General features: G+C 39.6%; 2 protein-coding genes across 9 annotated transcripts in view; one reads left to right on the forward strand and one right to left on the reverse strand.

The window, feature by feature from the left end:
• Nucleotides 1–602: 602 nt before the first annotated feature.
• FBXO48 (F-box protein 48) lies at nucleotides 603–10,354 on the reverse strand. Of its 3 annotated transcripts, none has more exons than XM_032497707.1 (5): nucleotides 10,242–10,336; nucleotides 9,874–10,080; nucleotides 9,387–9,510; nucleotides 8,514–8,855; nucleotides 603–8,054 (listed from the first exon to the last, which is right to left on the reverse strand). In XM_032497707.1, the coding sequence occupies exons 4-5, from the start codon at nucleotides 8,817–8,819 to the stop codon at nucleotides 7,893–7,895; spliced, it is 468 nt and encodes a 155-aa protein (XP_032353598.1). In that variant the 5' UTR covers nucleotides 8,820–8,855; nucleotides 9,387–9,510; nucleotides 9,874–10,080; nucleotides 10,242–10,336; the 3' UTR covers nucleotides 603–7,892. The 3 variants fall into 3 exon arrangements, with proteins under 3 accessions (XP_032353598.1, XP_032353599.1, XP_032353600.1); XM_032497708.1 differs by having other exon boundaries at nucleotides 10,246–10,299; XM_032497709.1 differs by lacking the exon at nucleotides 9,874–10,080 and having other exon boundaries at nucleotides 10,242–10,354.
• Nucleotides 10,355–10,553: 199 nt separating this feature from the next.
• The window catches only part of APLF (aprataxin and PNKP like factor), an 80,595-nt gene continuing 70,075 nt past the window's right edge, over nucleotides 10,554–21,073 (forward strand). For 2 of the 6 annotated variants that reach the window (XM_032497712.1, XM_032497710.1), the window contains exon 1: nucleotides 10,554–10,867. In XM_032497712.1, coding sequence (XP_032353603.1) covers nucleotides 10,772–10,867 — 96 coding nt within the window. In that variant the 5' untranslated portion in view covers nucleotides 10,554–10,771. The remainder of the gene's footprint in view (nucleotides 10,868–21,073) is intronic. The other 4 variants (XM_032497713.1, XM_032497714.1, XM_032497711.1 and 1 more) reach the window with 2 other exon arrangements.

Genomic DNA, 21,073 nt, shown 5'->3' on the forward strand with positions numbered 1-21,073 from the left:
AAACTAAGTCATATTGAGATACAATTTTACATTGTACTTGGGAATATTTTGCTTTCCATTCTGAGATGTAGATACTGTATACATAATAAAGTGTGTAATTCAGAAGATAAATTTCAAAGCTTACACATGACAGGTGTGTTTTCAAATGAAACGGAATCTTGCATGTGAATTTTGATTACCTTGCTCGACTTCCCAAGGTCCCTGGCTCACTCTTTCTGCCTAAGAGAGTTTCAAAGGGAAAGGATAAAACATGATTCTAGAAGTGTCTTGACTCCTGGCTGAATTCCTTTTCTAGTCTTTTCATATAAGGGAGCAGAATTTATTCACAATGTTAGTAAAAGGCTGAGAAATTTCTTTACCTTTAAAGACTGTTAAACCATAAATGTCTAATTTTAAGCTTTTGGAACCAACTTCAGAGCTTGCATTTCATTACCTCAGTACAATAGACTCACAACTACAGCCCAACCTCAAAGGACTGCAGAATCAGCGGAGGCACGGAGCTGAAGATGTGGAGAACAAACCCATGGAAAATGAAACAATACCCCCATGGAAAAACATCTGCACAGAATAATGACGTGGACTTTTTTTTTTTTTTTTTTTTCTGGACCAAAAAAAACATTGAATTCAGATGTTTTTAATTGTGCCTTTGGCGATTAAGGTGGAAACCCACTGGGCGGTCAGGGCAGGACTGGAGGGCGGTATAAAGTGAAAATCTCTTCATTGGAGAGGATTATATTTTCTGACATCTTAACTTTTTTGCTATAGAATCTGTTTATTATTTTTGGATTATATCCTATATTCTCTTCCAGGAAAGACTCCACTCGACTCTCAGTCCAACCAACCCTTTCACCTGGGATGGGCAGGGCTAGTTTCAGTTCTGTCATTTGTAATTAAAAGGGTTTAGACAAATTCTGATGTCTGAAATTTTCCAGTCAGTTAACAAAGTTGAAATGAACTGTTTCCTCTCTGGCTCAAGTTCTTTGTCTAAGTTTCCATAGGAATAGCGCTCCCTCTGCTGGCAGCCGGTTAGCATTCACCAGGTCTCAGGAACTGTGTGGCAGAAAGTTTGAGTCAGACCCAGGGTCAGAGTCTCTATCCCCCATGTAAAAGCTATGTCATACCATTTAAGTTACTTTGCTTTTTTGAGCCTTCATGTGTGCATCTTTAAAACAGTGATGGCAAAAACTACTTTTCAAGACTTTTATGGGTAAATGGCCACATAAAATGTACTTAATTCATGAAAGATATTATTATTGTATAATAGATAATTATAGATAAGATTATTTTAGAGAAGAAAGATGCTTGTTCATCAAGTTTTTCAAAGTTGCAGCATATGATCTTCAATATTGTTGGTTTTCTGGGTCTGAGAAAATACACGTGTTATGTCAACCGAAGAAACCATTGTTATAGTGTGTAGAAGAGTAACATAGTATTTGTAAAGTTCTTAAACATTCTCAGGTGAGAAATGCACAACTTAATTTATAGATTTAAAGTCCCTTAATAAATTTCATTACGCATTCCTAATAAAAAGTATTAGATAAAATAGAAATTAATGGATATTCCCTTAACGTGATTATATATACACAAATTATAGATACAGATTTAGATATATAATAGAAAGAGGAAATGTTATGATGGAGAAATACTGGAAGCATTACCACTAAGGTAAGGAACAAGGCAAAGATGTTCACTGTTTAACATCATGCTGGATGCATTAGTCAGTGTACTCATTCAAGGAAACAATACGGACATAAAATATTGGGGTTAAAAAAGTAAAACTGCATTTGCAAGTCCTGTGGTAATACATCTGGAAACTCCAGGGGAATCAATAATAACACTAATATGAACAAAAGAATTCAATAAGTTAGCAAGCAACAAATGTACAATGTCCAAAAATTGATGCTGTGTCTGTATGTGTGTGTGTGTATTTGTGATGGTAACCTATTAGAAGATAAACGAGGGGGAAATCTCACTTCCAATAATAGCATAAAAGATAAAAATACTTGAAAAATAAACTTAAAAAGAAATGTACAAAACCCATATGAGGAATAACGTAAAATATTCCTGCAAGATAAATTCCTTGGTCTGCGGTAAGATAATTTGACATCCTAAGTATGTAACTTATCCCTAATTTAACACTACTTTCATAAAATTTCAACAAGTGTTTTTCTTGAAGCTAGACAAGATTCTGAAGTTTGCATGGAAAAATGAACATACATGCATATATAGGAAAATATATTAAACACTAATATATTAATTTAAATATTAAATATGAAATACTATTATATCCTCTATAACCAAAACAGTATGGCATGAATAGATGGATAGATTTGGAACATAACTGAAAATTCAGAAATAGGACCAAGTAGACCTTATTAATGGGTAAAGTGGCATCTCAACTGACTGGGTTAAAGACAGACTTGTTAGAAAACAGTGTCAGGACAACCGCACAGTTATTTGAAAAAAAAAAAATCGTTTGGGATCCGTAACATACATCATACTCCAGGACAAACTCCAAATGGAAAAGTGAACTAAAAGCATACTAGAAAAAAAAAAACCCCAAGTTAATTTATTTATAGTCTTGCTGTGGGAAACCCTTTTATAATAAGCTCATCATCCAGATGCGATAATGAAAAACATCAACAAAGTTGACTACGTTAATAAGAAGTTTTGGGAAAAAAGCCACTTCAAGCAAGATCAAAAGACAAGTGACAAACTGGGAGAAATATAATTGCCACATACAATAGACAAAGAGCTAACTTCTATTTACAAAGCATTCAAAACTTGAGAAAAGCAAAGACTTTAAAATACAGGTGCCTTTAAACGTATGAACCTAATTCATGACAAGAGAAATGCAAATGAAATCTACAATGAGGACGTTATCTCAACTTTCTTGTATGTTTGAAAACGTTCAAAATAAATCATTGCCAAAAAGCTACATTAAGATATTTCTCACTAACAGATTGGCAAGCATTCAAAAGCTCGAAATCATACTCTTCTGTGATCAATTGAGTGGCATTTGGATCTGAGCTGAGTATTAAGATAATATACAATTGTATGAAAGTTAAATTTCTTGGGTATGATTATAGGGTTGTGGTTGTATTAGAGTGGGTGTATGTCCTGAGGAAATACATGCTTTGGTTATTTATGAGTAAAATACCATGAGGCCTGAAAACCTAGTTTGAAATACTTCAGCTCAACAAAAGTGGTGTGTGTGTGTTTATTATAGAGCGATTGTGTATCAGAGATATGTGGCAATGCGTGGAGGCATTTTTGTGTCACTATTTGGGAAGGGGGACTCCTGGCATCTAATGACTAGAGGCCAAAGATGCTATTAAACATCCCGCAAGTACAGGACAGCCCCTTAAACAACCCAAAATGTCAACAGTGCCAAGGTCTAGAAACCTGCTATACAGAAAGCAAATGTGGCTAAAGTTAACAATTGGATCATCTGGGCTGATTGTATCATTAAATTATTCTTTCAACTTTCTGTATGTTTGAAAATTTTCAAGACAAAACATTTAGGGAAAAGGTAAATTTTAAAAATATATCATAAAAGAAATCTAGGAGAGAAAAAAGAAGCTGAACTGACAAAACAATAGGCCACACAGGAAAAAACAATGCTAAAAAGTCTTTAAAAATTATTATAATTAACTTATAAGAATAAAGAAAAAAACAAAATCCTGCCTAGGCTTCTTACTGGCGATAAAAAACACAGACACTGCATTGAGTTAAGAAATTTTCAAATGTGACTTTTAGAAAGCTTCTTCTATGATTTTATGTATTTCCCACAAGGCTTTCACTGTGTGATACTCAAATAGATAATTTTGTCGTATTAAAACTAAATCAAAATGAGCAAACTGGGAAACCAGCAGTCAGTTTCTTCCCTGCAGAGCTCAGAAGACCCGTAGCTGTAAAACAGGCCTCAGAAAATGGTTATGAAAATTTTTTTCCTCGACAAGTTAGTGTTTACGGTAACAGGGCATAATTGGTGTGGTTTGCAAACCTCTAGTTTTATTTTATTTTATCATCCATTCTGCCCTGACTGGCAGGGACTAGGGAGGTGTTGGAAAATGTGAAAAGGGCTTACTAAAAATGTGGGGTTATTTATAGTATGGTTGAATATAAAAATATTATATATCTATCTATAATATATAGAGAGCTTTTGTTTGGGGGGGTATAGCTCAGTGGTAGAGCGCGTGCTTAGCACGCACAAGGTCCTGGGTCAATCCCCAGTACCTCCATCAAAATAAACAAAGAAAGAAACAAACTTGATTACCCCACCTCCTCTGCCAAAAAATAAACAACAACAAAAAAATGCTGAGCTTTTGTCAGAACTGATTTGCATCCTTGCTTTGTACTCTGACCTTTTTCGGTCTTATTCAGTCTCTACCATTCTTACTCTTTCTTCCTTTTCCTGCCTTGTTTTACCGTGTAGAGGAACAATAGAATGGGTGATTTTTTTTTTTTTCTGGTAACACTTCCCACTGTACTTTTCATCCCCAATAAGTCACCCTCCACCTGTGAAGACAGGCATCCAGAGCTTTGTGGGGAGGGTGGATCCAGCTAAGAAGAAAGGAATTAGCTGCTTTGAATTTCAGAAGACTTAAAAAAAAAATCATTCAGTTTAATTACTGTTTATCCAGAGGTAGTTTGTCCGTCTTCTTTGACTGCTTTCATTGTTCTCTTTGTCTTTACTTTTCAACAGATTAACTCTGGTTAACCATTGGTTAAACTTAAATAGGGATTGTAAATTAGATGATATTAGTGAATTAATATAAAACATTTTAGATGAGAAATATTGTCTATAGGAGAGTGTACTTACTCTTAGGAGATGAAAGCTGAAGTATTTAGGGGTGAAGTGTCATGTCTGCAACTTATTTTCAAATGCTTCAGCAAAAACAAATAATAAAATGTGGAAACGTTAACAACTGGTGTATTTAGGTGAAGGGTATACGTAAGAGTTTTTTTGTCATATATTTTTACTTTTCTGTGGGTTTGAAATTTTTCAAAATGGAAAGTTGAAGAACAGTCTTGGCTCTTTTGTTTGAGTTACTCATTCTCATAGAAGTTTTTAATTCGTTCAAAATAAAAATTTAATAAGCACCTACTGTGTATTACATACTTTTATAGGTGCTGGGGAGGAGGGTTGAACTTGATACATGAGATCATTCTCTTAACTATCAGTTTCCTCAGGCATAAAATGGGTATGGAGTAATAGTACCCCCCACATAAGCACAAGGCTTGGGGCAGAGTAGGCATTCAATAAATGTTGGCTATTGTAATTAATCAACTTTGTTCATTGCTGATCTAATTTCATCCATTTGATGGTTTTGGTCTTTCAACTCTAAATAAAAATGTGTGATTGTCAATCTTATGGATGATTCTTCCCAAGCCATTTCTTAGTGTTACTCCTCAACTTATTTTTATTACTATTACTAGGGCATTTGAAGTTTTGGAAAGAAGATATCATATCAAGTCAAAGCAAAGATGAAAATTAGCGGTTAGGGGTGTATTTTTCAAATTAGGCTTGTATACATGACAATTCTAAGGTAAATTTTTATTGATGATTATCCTGGTCTAAGATTGTTATAAACTAGAGGCAACTAGAGAAAGATTCCTAAATTAAAAAAAAAAAAACAAAACAAAACCAAAAAACTAGATCTTGAGCTGGTCAAGTATTTTTTAAAACTCGGAAATTCCTTAATCCTCTGTCCCCAGTAAACTTGTCTCTTTTTACAAACTGGGTGCACATGACATTTTATCTCTGAGTAAAAACACCCCTTCCTTCCTTCCATTCTGTTCCACCTGCACATGTTCTCAGATGCCAATGGCTTGGTCTGATAAATGTACAGTTCATTCTAAGCCCATTCCATAAAAGGTATCCAAAATTTTCCCTTTACTATAGACTGTGATCATAGCTTATAACTTAGTTTATAAAGAATTGTTTTCATAGTATAGAACTAAAAAAACCTAAAGATTAGTCATATAACAAAATAATGTTTAAAACTGATTGGGGGTGACCCAATAATTAAAAATAATAAGTGATATTTCTGGGTTAAGTTTATTTTCAAGTGTTTATTCAAAAAATTTAAAAAATGTTTACTTTCCTGTTTTTCTCTCACAGCTTTGGAGAAGACGAGAATAATTCACATATCAGCATTCATATCAAGCTTCTCATATATTTTATGGATTGTACATTGCATTTCAATACAATCTTGTCCACTAACAATATGATAAATTATTTTTATTATACATTCTGGGTAGGATTAAAATAAATAATAAAGAAATAATTTAATACATCTTTATGGAATACCTACTGTGTTCCATGTTTGGAAATACAAAAATAAATAAATGGTCCCTGCCATTAAAAAGCTCACAGTCATTGCTTCTCGGCCTTTTGGCTAAGATCAAGTGTAAAAAGCTCATAGTCTAAAAGGGGAGACAGACAAACAGAACAGACAATTTAAGGTAGTATGACAGTGCTGAGAACGGTATGCACAAAGAACTATGGGAAACTTAAGAGGGTCGGGGTCACTTAATTGAGGACGGTAGAAGTTAAGGATGGTTTCCAGGTCAAGATGATGAGTTTTACAAATGAGTTTGCCAAGAAAAGAATCAATGATGGGTGAGAGGAAGACCGTTCCCACGGCGGGATTACAGGACAATCTTAGAGATGTGGACTGCCCGATGTTCAAGGCGCCTTCCAACTCTACGAAGACAGCAGGCGACAATCAAGCATCGCCTACTTGACCCAACAAAAGGAGTTTGTACAGTGTGGGGCATCCTTCTGATATTTGCCTATTCGTTAAACCCTGGTTTCCTGGACTCCTATTTTTCATGCTGTCGAGCACAATTTAAGGAGAAAAACCCATAATGACTACAATGTTTTGTAAACACTTTTAACTACGGTGCTGGCCACAGATTCAAAATGAACAATCGGGTACAGTGAGTACTATATCACCTAGTTTTAAGAAAAAGAGAAAAAAAGTTAAAGGTTCTTACAAAGCAATAAACTTCAACAAAGTCAAGTATGTAGGTTTCTCTAAAATAATATTTTTCTTTCTTTTGAGAGTGGAGGGAAAAAGGAGTTGAAGTCCTTTGTCGTGGTTATGCACCAGTAGTACACTAGATGGCGCTCTAAGGCTGTTAGAAAGATGGTACGTTTTACCAAGAAAAATTGGTTGGAGGCCTAGATGGCAGTTAAGTGCTCTGGAAACTCTCCATATATTTTCAGCCCTGAGAACAATTCCAGGTTTGTAGGCAAGTAATGGGGAATCTTAATCTCAAGTTTTAGCCCTCTGGTCAGATTAATTTTAAACTAAACCACAAGTTTAACACATTTTTAAAATGGTTTCAATGTTTTGACAGTTCAATTCGATTCCCTAGAAATGAAAACTTTAAAGTTACTGAAATATAAATTTACTATACATTTAAACACAGGTGCTATTAATTTCATTTAGGGAGTCTTCCCATGAACCTAGTTATGTCTACTAATTATAAATCTCTAAGTCAGTTTCTTCAAATGGCTTCCTGAATTTTCAAATTATCATTAAGTAAAAAGCACCAATCGAATTGTCTTGTCATTAATGCATTGCAACCGACTAACACAAATACATGAAATAGTACATTCTGAAATCACTCTATTAGTACAGTTTAAATAATATTTCATGATTTTTCACATTACAGTTAAACCAGAAACATTTTTTTGCTAAAGCATGCAATAAAAACAAAGCTTTATTTTTATATTTTCTACTTAGTTTTCTTTTAAATGCTAAGTAGTAAAAAGGCAAACCAAAAAATGGACGGTTAAAGATATACCTTTTACAACCTCAAGAGTCATTTTACTTTTAAACTCTCAAAGTTAGGAGATCTGTGTGTGATTTTTCTGCTTATCTTTCCATTTCTGCTTCTAAAATTTCCCCCCATGTGTCCGCATCCATCGGGTACATGATTTTTTCTGGTAGGCTAACAGGAGAACATATGTTGCTGTATCTGCCACTTAGCCAGTCATGTTTCACTTTACTCTTCTGGTAATTCCTCAGGAGTATTACCTGAAAGAGGTAAACCAGCATTGTCAAAGAACCTAGTAGGTGGTTGGTGGGTGAGTTTGTCTGAAACTAGAGAATGTGACTGACAGGGCTGAAAAGATTACATATTGACATTGATATACACATATACCAGTAAGTGTGTGTGTGTCTGTGCATGTATCACGGAGTGAGCCAGAGTTTGGTGGGGGTCTGGATAAGGTGGAGTGAAATGAAGCAGCCACTTCCCTGTGGTTAACAGAGGTGCATGCCTAAATTTAGGATTTTAAAAAATGTAAAAGGATGGACGAGAGAGCACGTGACTTGCAGGAAAAGAATTAATAATTCAACTTTAACCCCCAAAGCCAACACACTCTGTACGTCACTCTGTATGCGATGCTCCCTCCTCCGAGCAGAGGGTGGAGTGGGCTCAAAACTGCCACCACGTTGTCAAAAAACACTGCAGACGACAAGGATGAAACTTACCCTCCAAGGATAACCACTTTCTACATCATCATCGATCTCTCTTTGGCACACGGCTCTCAGAGTCAGGCAATGAGGTTTCCATAAGGAGTTGTTGTTTCTTATTACATGATTCCAGCTCCTGCAAGTCATCGAAGCCCTGCACAAACTCTGGACGTCCAGCTGACTGAAAATTTTAAAAGTAACTTCTGGAGGCAGCAGATCCACAAAGTTATTCTGACTCTCTTTTTTTCCCTTCTCAGTATCCACAGAGTTCGATTCTATGTTAGAAACTCTTGAATTGTTGTTCCTCTTGGAGTTTTTCTTCATAGCTTGATGTTTTAGTAAATTATCGTCATATGTAGCCTAAAAGGCAAAGATTAAAAACACTCACTCTCTTTAGATCAGACTCTAGATCCTATCTGGAATGTAGAAGAGGTTGAGGTCTGGGTTATAATGACATGAAGTCTCCAATAGTCATTAGTTGTAAGATTAATATTTTAGAAACGGCTTCTTCAACATACATATATATGCATGCATACATGCATAGTTAATTATAATCTAAGTTAATCATAAACTAAGATAACAGTCACGAGGCCAATAAGTAACAGTGACTAAGAACTATAAATAATGTTTATAACTCAGCTAGATATAGTATGTGACTAAAGCTTTAAGTTCAGTTTCAGCTAATTTACCGAAGGTACATTCTGAAATGAGTTGAAAGAATGGAGCTATTTTTGCATGTGAAGACAGTTCTGTTTACTTAAAATCAGTTGATTCCATTTTGCACTTCTTTTTATAACGAGGGGTGGCGGTGCAGGAGGGGTTTCAGAAACAGCTAAATACTTATTTCAGCTGAGCTAGTGACAAATCCCCCTTTCCAGGTGTGCTACTCACCTATATGTTTCTGGACTTGCCAAGACCACAGACGCTTCCATTCATTTGGTTGTTTGTGATCCAAGTTAGTTACGGTGGTTAGAATTTTAATGACTGTGTTCAACAGAGAACTTCCCCTTGACAGCTTGGGGAAGTAAGAAAGCAAACTGGTAAAATCAAGTTTTTGCCACCAGCTCCGTCCCCACCCCCCCACCCCACCCCCAGCAATACAAACCAAAGCCAAACTACTCTGTTCTTGAAAATAGTAGTTACTGTGCATTTAAATGCACATTTGTACTTCTCCCAGGAGCTCAGTGGGAATAAAGTGTGTGCTCCCGCTAGTCATTCCACAGGAGGCAGATGAAGGCTTTTTAATTGAACACTCGGGGGTGACTTGGTGAGGTTCCCAAAATCCCACTAGGCATTTTTCTTCTTCCAGGTCCAGTTTTGCTTGGATGCCTAGAAAGCTATCCCCTTCTTCTTTATGGACCAAACTTTGCTGAATTACCTCTCTATGTGGGTGAGCGCTCACCCCTGTTTCAGGTGTCACACAAAGAGAGGGATCTTCGGATCCCGAGCCGACGCCCGGCTCTCGGGGAGCCCCCACCCCATGTAGACCGCGCAGGTCGGAAGGAACGGCCCCACGTCCCATCTGAGCCACTCTCCTGGCGTGCCCCGCGCTGGCGGCAGCTGCTGGAGTCCAGGGAACACTGCACTGACAGGTAAACAACGGAAACAACCGTCAGCACCGACTGTCACCGCAGCTCCCGACTGTCACCGCAGCTCCCGGCCGCCGAGGGAGGCTGCGCCAACGCCAGGGCCGCGCCCCGAAGCACGACCGCCATACGTCAGCCGGAAGGGAAGACCCTCCCCTACCTACTGGGCCGCAGCGACCACTCCTTCCGCGATTTAAATTCGCCGAATTCGAATCCTTCCCCGTAGTCCCTCAAGTCCCGCCCACTCTAGCTCCGCCTTGCCGACTCGATTTCGCACAGGCGCAGAGAGGAGCGCGCGTTGCCTCTTGGGACGGGTAGTTTTCTAAGGGCGTCTCAGTTCAGCAACCCTGCGGAAGTGGGGCGCGCCGAACTACAAGGTCCGGCGTCCTCCGAGCCGTGTGGGCGGCTGAGAACGGCTGGGGGTGTTTAACCGGGGCTTTTAAACAATAGTTTGGAGGCGGCGTGAAGTAGGAACCCCCGAGTGCGTCACTGGTCCGGGTGGAGGGGCAGGACTCGGTACCCAGCGCGGGGGCACGAAGCTGCTCGCGGACGGGACACACCAGGGCGCAGGCTTTGTTCCCTCTCCCCCTGTGTTTTCCCGGGGCCTGCGTAGGCCCCTCGGCTGTCCATGGAAGGCGGAAGCGGCTGCGGGGTCCTGTCTCCTTGCGAAGGGGTCTCATTCTCGCCGCCATGTCCGGGGGCTTCGAGCTGCAGCCGCAGGACGGCGGCCCCCGGGTGGCCCTGGCGCCTGGGGAGACGGTGATCGGCCGCGGGCCGCTGCTGGGAGTAAGTGTGGCAGGGCTTGGCCGGCCCCGGAGGCCCGACTCCGGGTCCTCGCCCTATTCCCCATCACGCCCGCCCCGCCAGTGTGGATTTTAGAAGTTTGGGGGGGTAGCACTTTTTTTTCAGCTACTTTTCATCAACTCGCAGACATTTCCTTCTGTGGCCTTTGGAAAGCACTGACTTGGGTTACCATCGTAATCTGGTCCACGGGTCGGCCAACTGTGGCTCTGGGTCCAAATCCAGCTGTTTTTTTATGGCCCCCACATACTAAGAATGGTTCTCAAATTTTAAAATGTAAAATGTAAACAAATTTAAAACAAAACCTGTATTAGTCTTTCAGGGAGAATAATTGCACTAAGGATAGTGCTTCTTGGCTTGATAAGCCAACAATGTTTACAGTACTATTTGTCCCTTTACAGGAAAAGTTTGCCAACCTGTGATCTTAGCTTTTCTAGAAGAATTTCTCTTAAGCTTTTGGCCTCTTTTTGAGCTGCGTGGGCCTGACTTTTACTGTACTAGCCTTTTTCAGTAATATCAATGGCTAACCCTTGTGTAGTGTGTAGTGCTCCAGGCAGTGATCTCAGGACTTCACCTGTTAACCAATTTCTTCAATCCTTTCAAAACCCTTTGAGTTAGGTGCTCTTGTCCTCATTTTTCAGATGAGAAAATTGAGCTATAGATTGGGTTTTTAAAGGGCACGCAGAAGCTTTTGGACATAGAGTGCCACGAGGCTCTGTTTCTTTGGGATGTTGAGGAGTTAGAGAACTTGCGTGCTATCTTCTGGAATTTTGTAGGTCTCTCCCAAAATGCATATATATTGTTTTCTTAACGTTCAGCATATCTTGTTTAGTGCCCACTTTGTGCAGCAGGTTGTGCAGACCCTAGCACTGTGGGGCAGACAGATGGAAGAGGCTTGGGTCTCCCTTGCCCTCTGGTTTTCTCTTGAACTGTCCCGCCAAACCTGTGTCAGGGAGCTAATACCACGGAGGTAGGAGTGTGGACTGTTACCCTGGTTAACCGCTAGTGCCTAAATGGATTCATTGCTGTTAGTCTTAGGATCCTTCTCCAGGCAGGAAAAGGAGGACTGATGGTTTGAGGTTGTGAAGGGGAAGTCAGTTCTAAAGGGGGATGTGTGTGTACATATATGTGTTAAGGTTACCAAGAAAGTTTGCTGTTTTTTGGGTTTTTTTACTGGACAAATAGTTACTTAAATGTTTAAATAACATTGTTTTCTCCATAGTTTATTAACCTATACAGACTTCTGAAGGAACTGCCTGGGAGTTTCCCTTCCTCCCTCTTCTTCCCTCCTCTTCCTTCCTTCTTTTCCTTCCTTCCTCCCCCCCCCCCCCCATTTCTCTGTCTGTATCTGAATTAAAAACTTAGTGGAGATTCATCTAGAATCTTATGTCTGGTGACTGATGAATTTTGGTTTCCAAAACAAAGTGTATCACCAACAGAGTGTGCTGTGCATGGTTTGAATGGTGGATGAATTTTAGGCTTATGTTTTAACAGGTTGCAAACCCCCTCATTATTTGCTGCTTGATCTTCGTGTTATTGGCCTGCTAATGTGTGACAAGCCTGTTTGGTTTCTGTTTTTAAAAATGGTAACGGGTCAGGATTTTGCTTTTCCTTTTTGAATAGTCATTCAGTGATGAGACTCTGGCTAGGTTTGGCAGATACGAGAAGTGGTTTTGAATGTGTTGAAGGAAAACTTTGAAGAATCAGCAAACCACCTTGGGTTTTTTTAAGATTTTGGAGCTGACAGGTGTTTCTTCTCTGCCGTAGTTTAAACTCTACATGAGCTCTGCTGCTGTTTCAAACAACAGCAATTCCAGTGAGGGTTTTTCTTTCTTTCTTTCTTTTTCTTTCTCTCTCTCTCTCTTTTTTTTTTTTTTTTTTTGTAGTGTGAGAGCAAAGACTTAGTTCTGAGTGGGAAAACTCAACTAGTTCATTGTAAATTTCATATCCATCTAAAGTGATTTATAATAATAAGGATGATTTTTGAACATAACAAGCTGTGTCTTTTGGAGACAAGTTTCACAAAGCTTCATGGTCACACAAGCAGTAAAGGTTTATAATTCCTACGTGTAAAACATTCTTTGTGGTAAAACAGTCTGACAGTGAGGATATCTTCATGTCATTACACTGGCAGGAAAACCCTTATGGATGACCGTTGTAGGTTACAGAGCACAGGGAAATTTCATTTCCTTGTGCTGTTTGAGTTCGCGTGAATCAGCGAAACCAAGGTGTTTGTTTTCTGAGTTGTACTTGTCTCATGATCACCAATTAAAAGGTTTTACAGCAGGATGCATTATCCTGGGTGAAAACAGCCAATCCCCAAAGTTACATATATGATTTCACTTACCTATTATTAAAATGACAAAATTATAAACATAGAGAGCAGATTAGGGATTGCCAGGGGTTCAGGAGGTGAAGGGAGCAGGAGGGAATCTGGTATGGCTGTAAAACAGCAGTGAGGGATTTGCTTTGTGTCTTGAGTACATCAGTATCAGTATACGGTTGTGACACTGCTGTAGTTTTGCAGGATGTTACCGCTGGGGGAAATAGTAAATGGTACAAGAGCTCTTTCTGTAACATATCTTTTAACCACAAATCTACAACTATCTTAAGTAAAAAATTTAGTTAAGAAAAAGGTTTTACAGCATCTCAACAGCATACCATTAGGCCCAATTATTTGCTTTAATGGTTTTTCTTTAATTAAATCTGATTGTACTCTTAGATGAAAACTACTCTTTCTGATTTCAAATTTTCCTTATTCTGTTTTTATAACAGGGATAATAGGACACATTTCTTTATGATCAGGCTTCTTTCTGAGGGCCTAGGATAGCACCAGGTGTCCAGTGAGATTTCTAACGGCAGATGTGATTGAATCTACTGCTTTAGTTAAACAGAGAGGAGGCCCCCAGTCGGGGATGGGAGTAGTCCTGGGCTCTGGTGTAGACCCTTCACCTGGCTTCAGTTCACACATCTAAGACTGCTGGGTGTCCCACTAAGTGTATATGATGTAACCCCGCCCCCACCCCTCTGGGTTACGGGCCTGGTAACCGTGCCCTGTTCCTGCTTGTTGCCAGAGGCCACCGGCTATCCTGGAATGCTAGGCCTACCTAGGCTGGCAAGGTTTGTCCCTAGGGTTATGCCAAACACTCCCAGCTGCTGGGTTTTTAACCCCTCCTTCGAGCCTAGTACAATGCCTGGCACATAATAGGCCTTCAACACATGATCTCTTTCTGATCTGCAGTCTCAGCCTCAGCTCATAAAGCGCCTACCTGAAACTTAGATGTGAAAAGGATAGCGTAGAGTTTGGAAGTGAATATAAATATTAAGAGGCAGGGCTACCAACTGCTACAGCTTAAGGAGCAGCATTTGTGATGGATTGTCTTAACAGTTTTCCTAGTTTTGTTGACTAGTAAATTCAGAAAGTAGTTAATGGTAACTTATGATGAAAAAGAATATGAAAGGGAATATATGCTTGTACATGTATGACTGAGACATTATGCTATATACCAGAAATTGACAAAACATTGTAAACTGAGTATACTTCAACTAAAAAATATATATATATATATATATACACAGAAAAAAGAGAAAATAGTTAATGAAAATATCTATAATTAGATGGGAATGAGGAAAGAGAAATAAAACCTTGTTCTCAGGAGACTTACAGGCAGTAGGTAGGAGAGACAGAGAAGCGAGTGACTAGGGAAGGGAGCTAGGCAGGCATCTCCAGGGGGCGGAGTGAGAGGGAGTAAGAAAAATAACACAGGGACAATGGTGAATGACAGCAGTGTCGTAGATGACCACTGCCTCGGCGCTGGGGAGGCCACGAGGAGAGGGACCTGTAGTGCCGTTCCCGCTGCCCACCCCCATGCCCACCTGGTAAGTAGTGTCATACCATTGCTCTCAAAAGCAAGACACCTAGATTTTTAGATACTGTAACCTCTGATCTTTAAAAGGTCACGTGAGAAGTTTTGTTTCCATACCATGAGCCAAACAGAAGGATGTGACGTGGTACAGAGAGGCGGAGGAAGGAACCCACCATTCAGATGAAGGGTAGGATGGCTTCGTGACCTCAGGGACATACGGCGCTGACTTTGAAGTGTTTGGACAGTTAGAATTTTAGTGGGTGGGGGACGGGGGGTGGCACGGGGAGGGCCCGTCAGGCTAAATGAATGTGTACTTTAAGGCTCCAAGATTAGAAAGTGTGTGGCATATTGGATGATTGGTCAAGTGCTGAGTAGACTTGAGGGATGATCGTATTAAATCAGTGATTCTGTTAAACTTTTACAGACGTTGCTTTCATATTATGGACTAGTTTGTTTTCTTTCTTGCTTTTTTTCTTTCTTTCTTTTCTTCCATTCTTTCTTTTCTTCCTTGCTTCCTTTCCTTCTTTCTGTTTCTTTCCTCCTTTCTTTCTGTTTCTTTCTTTTTTCCTTCCTTCCTTCCTTGGCTTTATTTTACTAGGTTTACAGCAGAATGGAGCAGAAAATACAGAGTTCCCATGTACCCTCTGCCCCCTCCCCGCTCAGCCTCCCCCACGTCAACATCTGGTACCACAGCAGTATATCTGATGAACCTGTATTGAAGTGTCATTATCACCCGAAGCCCACAGTTTACAGTAGGGTTCACGCTTGGTGTACATTCTGCGGGTTTGGACAAATGTGTAATGACATGTATCCACCACTGTAGTCACAGAATAGTTTCACTGCCCTGAAAATCCTCTGTGCTCCTCTGTCTGTTCATCTTCCCTTCCCCTCCCAACCCTGGCAACTACTGAACATTTTTACCATCTTTTCTACCATAGTTTTACCTTTTCCAGAATATCATACAGTTGGAATCATGCCATAGTGTATATGTAGACTTTTTAGATTGGCTTCTTTCACTTACTAATATGTATTCAAGTTTCTTCCATGGCTTTTCATGGCTTTTTTAGTGGTGAGTAATGTTCCATTGTCTGGATGTTCCACAGTTATCTGCCTACTGAAGGGTATCTAGGTTACTTCCACATTTTGGCAATTATGAATAAAGCTGTTATAAACATCTGTGTGCAAGTTTTTGTGTGAACATCAGCTTTCAGTTCTTCTGGGTAAATATTAGTGCAGTTGCTGGATAGTATGGTGGGAGTGTGTTTAGTTTTGACAGAAGCTGCCAACTCTTTTCCAAAGCAGCTGTACCATTGTGCATTCCCACCATCAGTGGGTGAGAGTTCCTTTTGTTCCACATCCTTGTCAGCATTTGGATTTTGGCCATTCTAATAGGTGTGCAGTGAGTTATTTTTCATACATACTTATTTATTTCAAAATCAACATCTCCAAATTATCAGTCTCCCACGTGCTACTCAGTGTTAATACGCCATCTTCTCACATGCCTCCAGACCTCTGTCTCAGCTCCCTTCTCTGGTAATAAGATTCTGTAGGTAATTTCGGAGTATCTGTATTTTTAAAACCTCTAAATATAGTTCTGTTTAGAAACCAGATTTGGCATGGAATAGGTCTTTGAGAAACGTTTGCCAAACTGAGCCAAATAAGTACTTAGAAACCTCAATTTACCAAAGTCCCAAGTGGGGCTTTAGACCCAGTTTTATCTTACTAAGCTGTGCTTCTGTTGTTACTCACTGTGTTGCCTCTATCATAATAATTATGGAGATGATGATCACATTTGTACCGCATTCACTGTAAGCAGGACCGCAGTCCAGACAGGTTGAGTTGAAATTTCATTGGAAACAAGTCAGCACAAAATTCGATCATATTGCCTAACAATTCAGCCACATTGAATTAGGAGCTCAGAAAGCATCAGATCTTACTTTGAAAAGTTTAAATGATCCATATTTATCAGTATTATGGATTACACAGGCGCTTGTGAGGTAGCCTGAAACCCGAACTGCTATTTACACGGTTTCTCATACGTGAAAGTCAGTTCACAAGTTTCAAAGGCCGTGTCCAGTATATTAGTAACCTTTGAAAGAGATTATTCATGAGCTGGAGTCTGCCCTGAGAGCCTCTGGCCAAACTCGAGTCCATTTCCTTAGACGTGTCGGTTTCTGAATATCAGAAGTTGGACCTTGGTGCGTTCCACGTGCAGTGATGTCAAACACCTTGTGCCAGTCAGCTTGGCTCTTTAAATTAGATTCCCTTATCACCTCACGTTACAGCCATCTCAGCGTTGACAGCTGGACTCTGGAGTGGATGCTGGACCCGATACTGAGAAACACCTTAGATAAGAAAATTTTATCGTTTGTCAACTCTCTTCAATTTAGGTCTTCCTTTTAGATTTTAGTTACTTGCCACACCTACAAAATAAATTCTAGGAAAGAATTTTATGCCAATTATGCCTGAAGTAGTTTTCGTATTTCTTTAGGCGTATGTATTATCTCATAATACAGGCTGAAATCCCATACCATTTTGATTTTCTGTTTTTCTCTACCATGGAAGTTTGACTTTGTTGTTGATAGAGCAAACCAGGCAATCTTGTGTGGAAGCACTGTAAATTATAAAGTATTGTACAAGGAAATTTTTTATCATCTTAGCCCTTGGTTTGTTATGTAGTTTATACTAAGAAAAACAAACAAATTTTGCCTCTTCTCTATTCTTCCTTTTATAGGAATCAGGCTAAATGGGAACACTGAATTCATGAGATGTATTATATTCTGTCTATGATAATGAGAAATTTTTCTAGGAAAGCATTGGCAGAAAAATTAACTGATGTTGGTTTTTCATTCAGTGTTACATACGGGCAAAAATGAAATGAAAGGTACCGTTCTCTTCTGTTTCAGGGTCCAGTAGCTTTTCTGCTTTTACTTTTTTCAGGTTAATTTTTTTATTTTTAGAATTTGGAAATATTAAACAAATAGGTCAGAGACCTTGATTCAAGACATCTAAGCATTTCTGCTGGTAGCATAAGAAAATCTTCATTTCGTTTGACTTCTATAAATGCCACAAATAAATATTTGGCAGACAAATCACAAACAGTTCTATTGTGTTTTCATGTCTTCTGCCACAAACTTCACATCTTAAATATGTACGTCATGATACACGAAATATCTAATTCAAAGCGAGAAGATCAGAGATAAGGGATCCACATTGTATCAGCACAAAAGTGGTACAGAAACAGAGAGCCCTGTCCCCAGTCAAGAAACAGTAGGAAGAATTCAAGTAGAAGGGTTTTTTCCATAGTATCTGAAGAAAAATTGCTGTCATTTTAGCTATTGCTAACAAAGACCAGAAGTGATTTCAGCATCGTTCTTCAGTCTGTGTGGCCTCCAGGATCTCTCTTCTAAGCTCCTGCTGTATGCTGTGCGGTTCTTTTAATATTAACTGTTCTTGAACGCTCAATTTTCTGTTTCCTGATAGTCCTTCTGTGACTGACCGAGCATAAGTGAATTTGCCATCAGTTGTCCAGTATTAATATAACCATTGCTCGAGTAATGTGTGCTGGTCATAAAAGCTTTGGCTGCACGGAACAGCAACATGACTGACAGCAGCTTAATCAAATTGATTTTTTTTTTTCCTCTAACAGAACCTCAGGGACAGTCAGTCCAGGACAGGGGTAACTACTCAAGACCTGGGCTTTCCTGTGTTCCTGTTCTCATAAGGTGGCCGCTGTATCTTGAAGTGTCGCATTTAAGCAGGAAAAAAAGGAGGAAGGTAGCGGGGAAAGGCGCATGCCAGTTGAACTTGTTCCTTTTTATCAGGAAGACTGTAATCTTCTCGGAAGCGCCACTGTGCTTTAAAATGTAGTTTTGTTGTTTTGCTGGGTATGGTGAGGCCTGCGGGCTGGGAGATGATCATTGAAAAGATAACTTATTACTCACAGTTTGCAGAAGAGAGCAGGACAGCCACACCAGGCCCTGTTGGTGGAAGGCAGAAGGCAGAGAGCTAGGGGACTGCAGGGAAGCCTTTATTGTGGTTTTCTTGGGAAGGAATGGACAAGGCAGGGGGCACAGGTGTAGGGGCCACCCCTAGTTTTCTGATCCAGGTAAAGCCCTGATGGGGTGTGGCTTTGGATGTGTCCCTTTGCGTGTGAAAGGTTCACTTGCAGGTGAGTCATTTCTTATCTGAGAATCTGGTAACCCTGGGAGGGGTGGTACTTCCCCAGTCAGCAAATTCTTAGATATCAAAACATCAGATACAGAAACTAGAAAAAGCCCTCGGTACACACCCTTTCGTATATCCTTGGCTGGAAATGTGCCTCAGTCACCCACAGCTAAGACGAATTCTGGGCTGGGTGTATTGTTACCCTTGAAAAATTGGAAATAATATTAGTCTGAAAGAAGAAATGAATAGATACTGATTAAGCAATTGGTAGCCTCTGGTACACAGTGTCATTTGTGAAGAATTAGCATCTGGAAGGGATAAGTGTAGTGTAAATCATGAATTACAAGTTCAAAACGCCTGCGGAGGCCAGGTATGCAATAAAGAGTGAAATGGGCTATGTGGAAGATTGTAGGGAGTGCTGGGGACTGTGGAGAAAAGGAGGGTACGGATACTCCTCAGAGTAACAGTTTAAAAAAGATACTGTGTGATTTATAGTGTGTTGACTACAGTTTGGGGTGCTTAGTCTAAATCAAAGACTTTTTTTTTTTTAAAAGAAAAGCACATAACTAAACAGATGCTATTAAAAATTAAAAATTTCACTGGAATGGCTATAAATTGAATCACACTTCAATTATCGTATTTAGCAATCACGTACACTACATTTTCGATTTCCTGATGATGACTCTTTTAGTACCAACGAAAAATGTACCAACATTTTTGAAATTTTAGCTATTTTTCCTTCAGCTTTTTCTTCAAAAGATTTCAGACCTGCAGAAAAGTTGAAAGACTGTACAACGAACACCTATGTGCCCTTAACTTAGATCCATTAAGGGTTAACTTTTTGCCACATTTACTTTCTTTTTCTCTCTCTTTCTCTCTCCGCCTTTCTCCTGAACCTATTTGGAAGTACATTCATGCTTTGTGGTGCTTCTTCCCTATGTCAGCACACATCACCTAAAGACAAGACTATTTCTACATAAATTATGTGTGTAAACTGCATAAAATTATACCTGAGAAATTTATAATTGTGCATCAATTTTAGTATTTCATATTCAGTTTTACCCAACTTTTCAAATAATGCTCTTTTCAGCATTAAAAAATTTTAGAATCCAATCATATATTATCTTCAATCTAGAACTGTCTTCCATGGCATTAATGCTTTTAGGAGGCCCGGCCAGCTGTTTCATAGAATGGCCACAATTTCGATTTGTCTGGTGGTTTCCACATAATTAGATTCAGGTTAAACACTTTGGGCAAGAACATTCCCTTTATTAGTGACGTGAACTCAGCAGCAGGTCAGGAGGCGCAGCTCGCTCTTGGTTTGTCCTGTTGTTGGCGTTGTAAGTGTGATCTCTTGGGGAAAGTGGTGTCTCCTCCAGTGAAGGCACGTTCTCTTGTGAGTAATCTGTGGGTGATGCTCTGAGACTTCAAGAATATTCTGCTTCCCATCAAGCCTTCACCTGAAAATTAACATCCGTTGATCCTTTACCGAGTCCGTGATTACACTGGTAGTTACAAACTTGTCATTTACTGGCTCCATCATCTTCTTCTGTATTAGCTGTCATTCTTTTATAAAGAAAGGCCTTTCCTCCCAGCCCTAACCCCAGCCCCTTTCTGGAGTTCAGTATGAACTCGGATTCTTTGTGTATGGACTATTATATTCCATTATTATCATCATTCATGTTGATGCCCAAATTGTTTCCAGGTTTGCTGGACCTCTGAACTTCTCGATGTGAGATGCATTTGCAGCATTTCCCACTCTGTGGTTTCCGCTCCCTCTCTTCTCTCTTCCTCCCAATTGCCACCTGACTTCTGTTCCAGCATAGGTCCCGAAGCTTTATCTGCATTTCCCCTCTTCTGTATAAACTAAAGTTAGTGGTAATCTATCTCCTAGTTGTGCTTTAGATGTGAAATATAGGTGGCTTTATTTGCCCTCTTTGTTGATCTCTAATTTTTTGGAGGCTATGTGGTGTGATTAGGGTTAAATGGCTACAGTTATTCACTGGGACACTGGAATTCCTCTATTTTAACTATTTTTATGACTTCCTAAGAAGTGAAGTGCCTGACTTTCAAATGAAGTTTTCATTTAAACCTGGTGACTCTCATATGATCCAGCAATCCGAATCCTCGGCATATATGCGGAGGAAACTCTAATTTG

The sequence above is a fragment of the Camelus ferus genome, chromosome 15, assembly GCF_009834535.1.
Source record: "Camelus ferus isolate YT-003-E chromosome 15, BCGSAC_Cfer_1.0, whole genome shotgun sequence".
Lineage (NCBI taxonomy): Eukaryota > Metazoa > Chordata > Mammalia > Artiodactyla > Camelidae > Camelus > Camelus ferus.

What these genes read in the sequence shown, in the direction of transcription:
- FBXO48 (XM_032497709.1), bottom strand. Translation starts at nt 8,819, where the DNA reads ATGAAGAAAAACTCCAAGAGGAACAACAATTCAAGAGTTTCTAACATA. An exon ending in AAAGTGGTTATCCTTGGAGG is followed by an intron (nt 8,055 to 8,513) that starts GTAAGTTTCATC and finishes TACCTCTTTCAG; the next exon opens with GTAATACTCCTGAGGAATTA.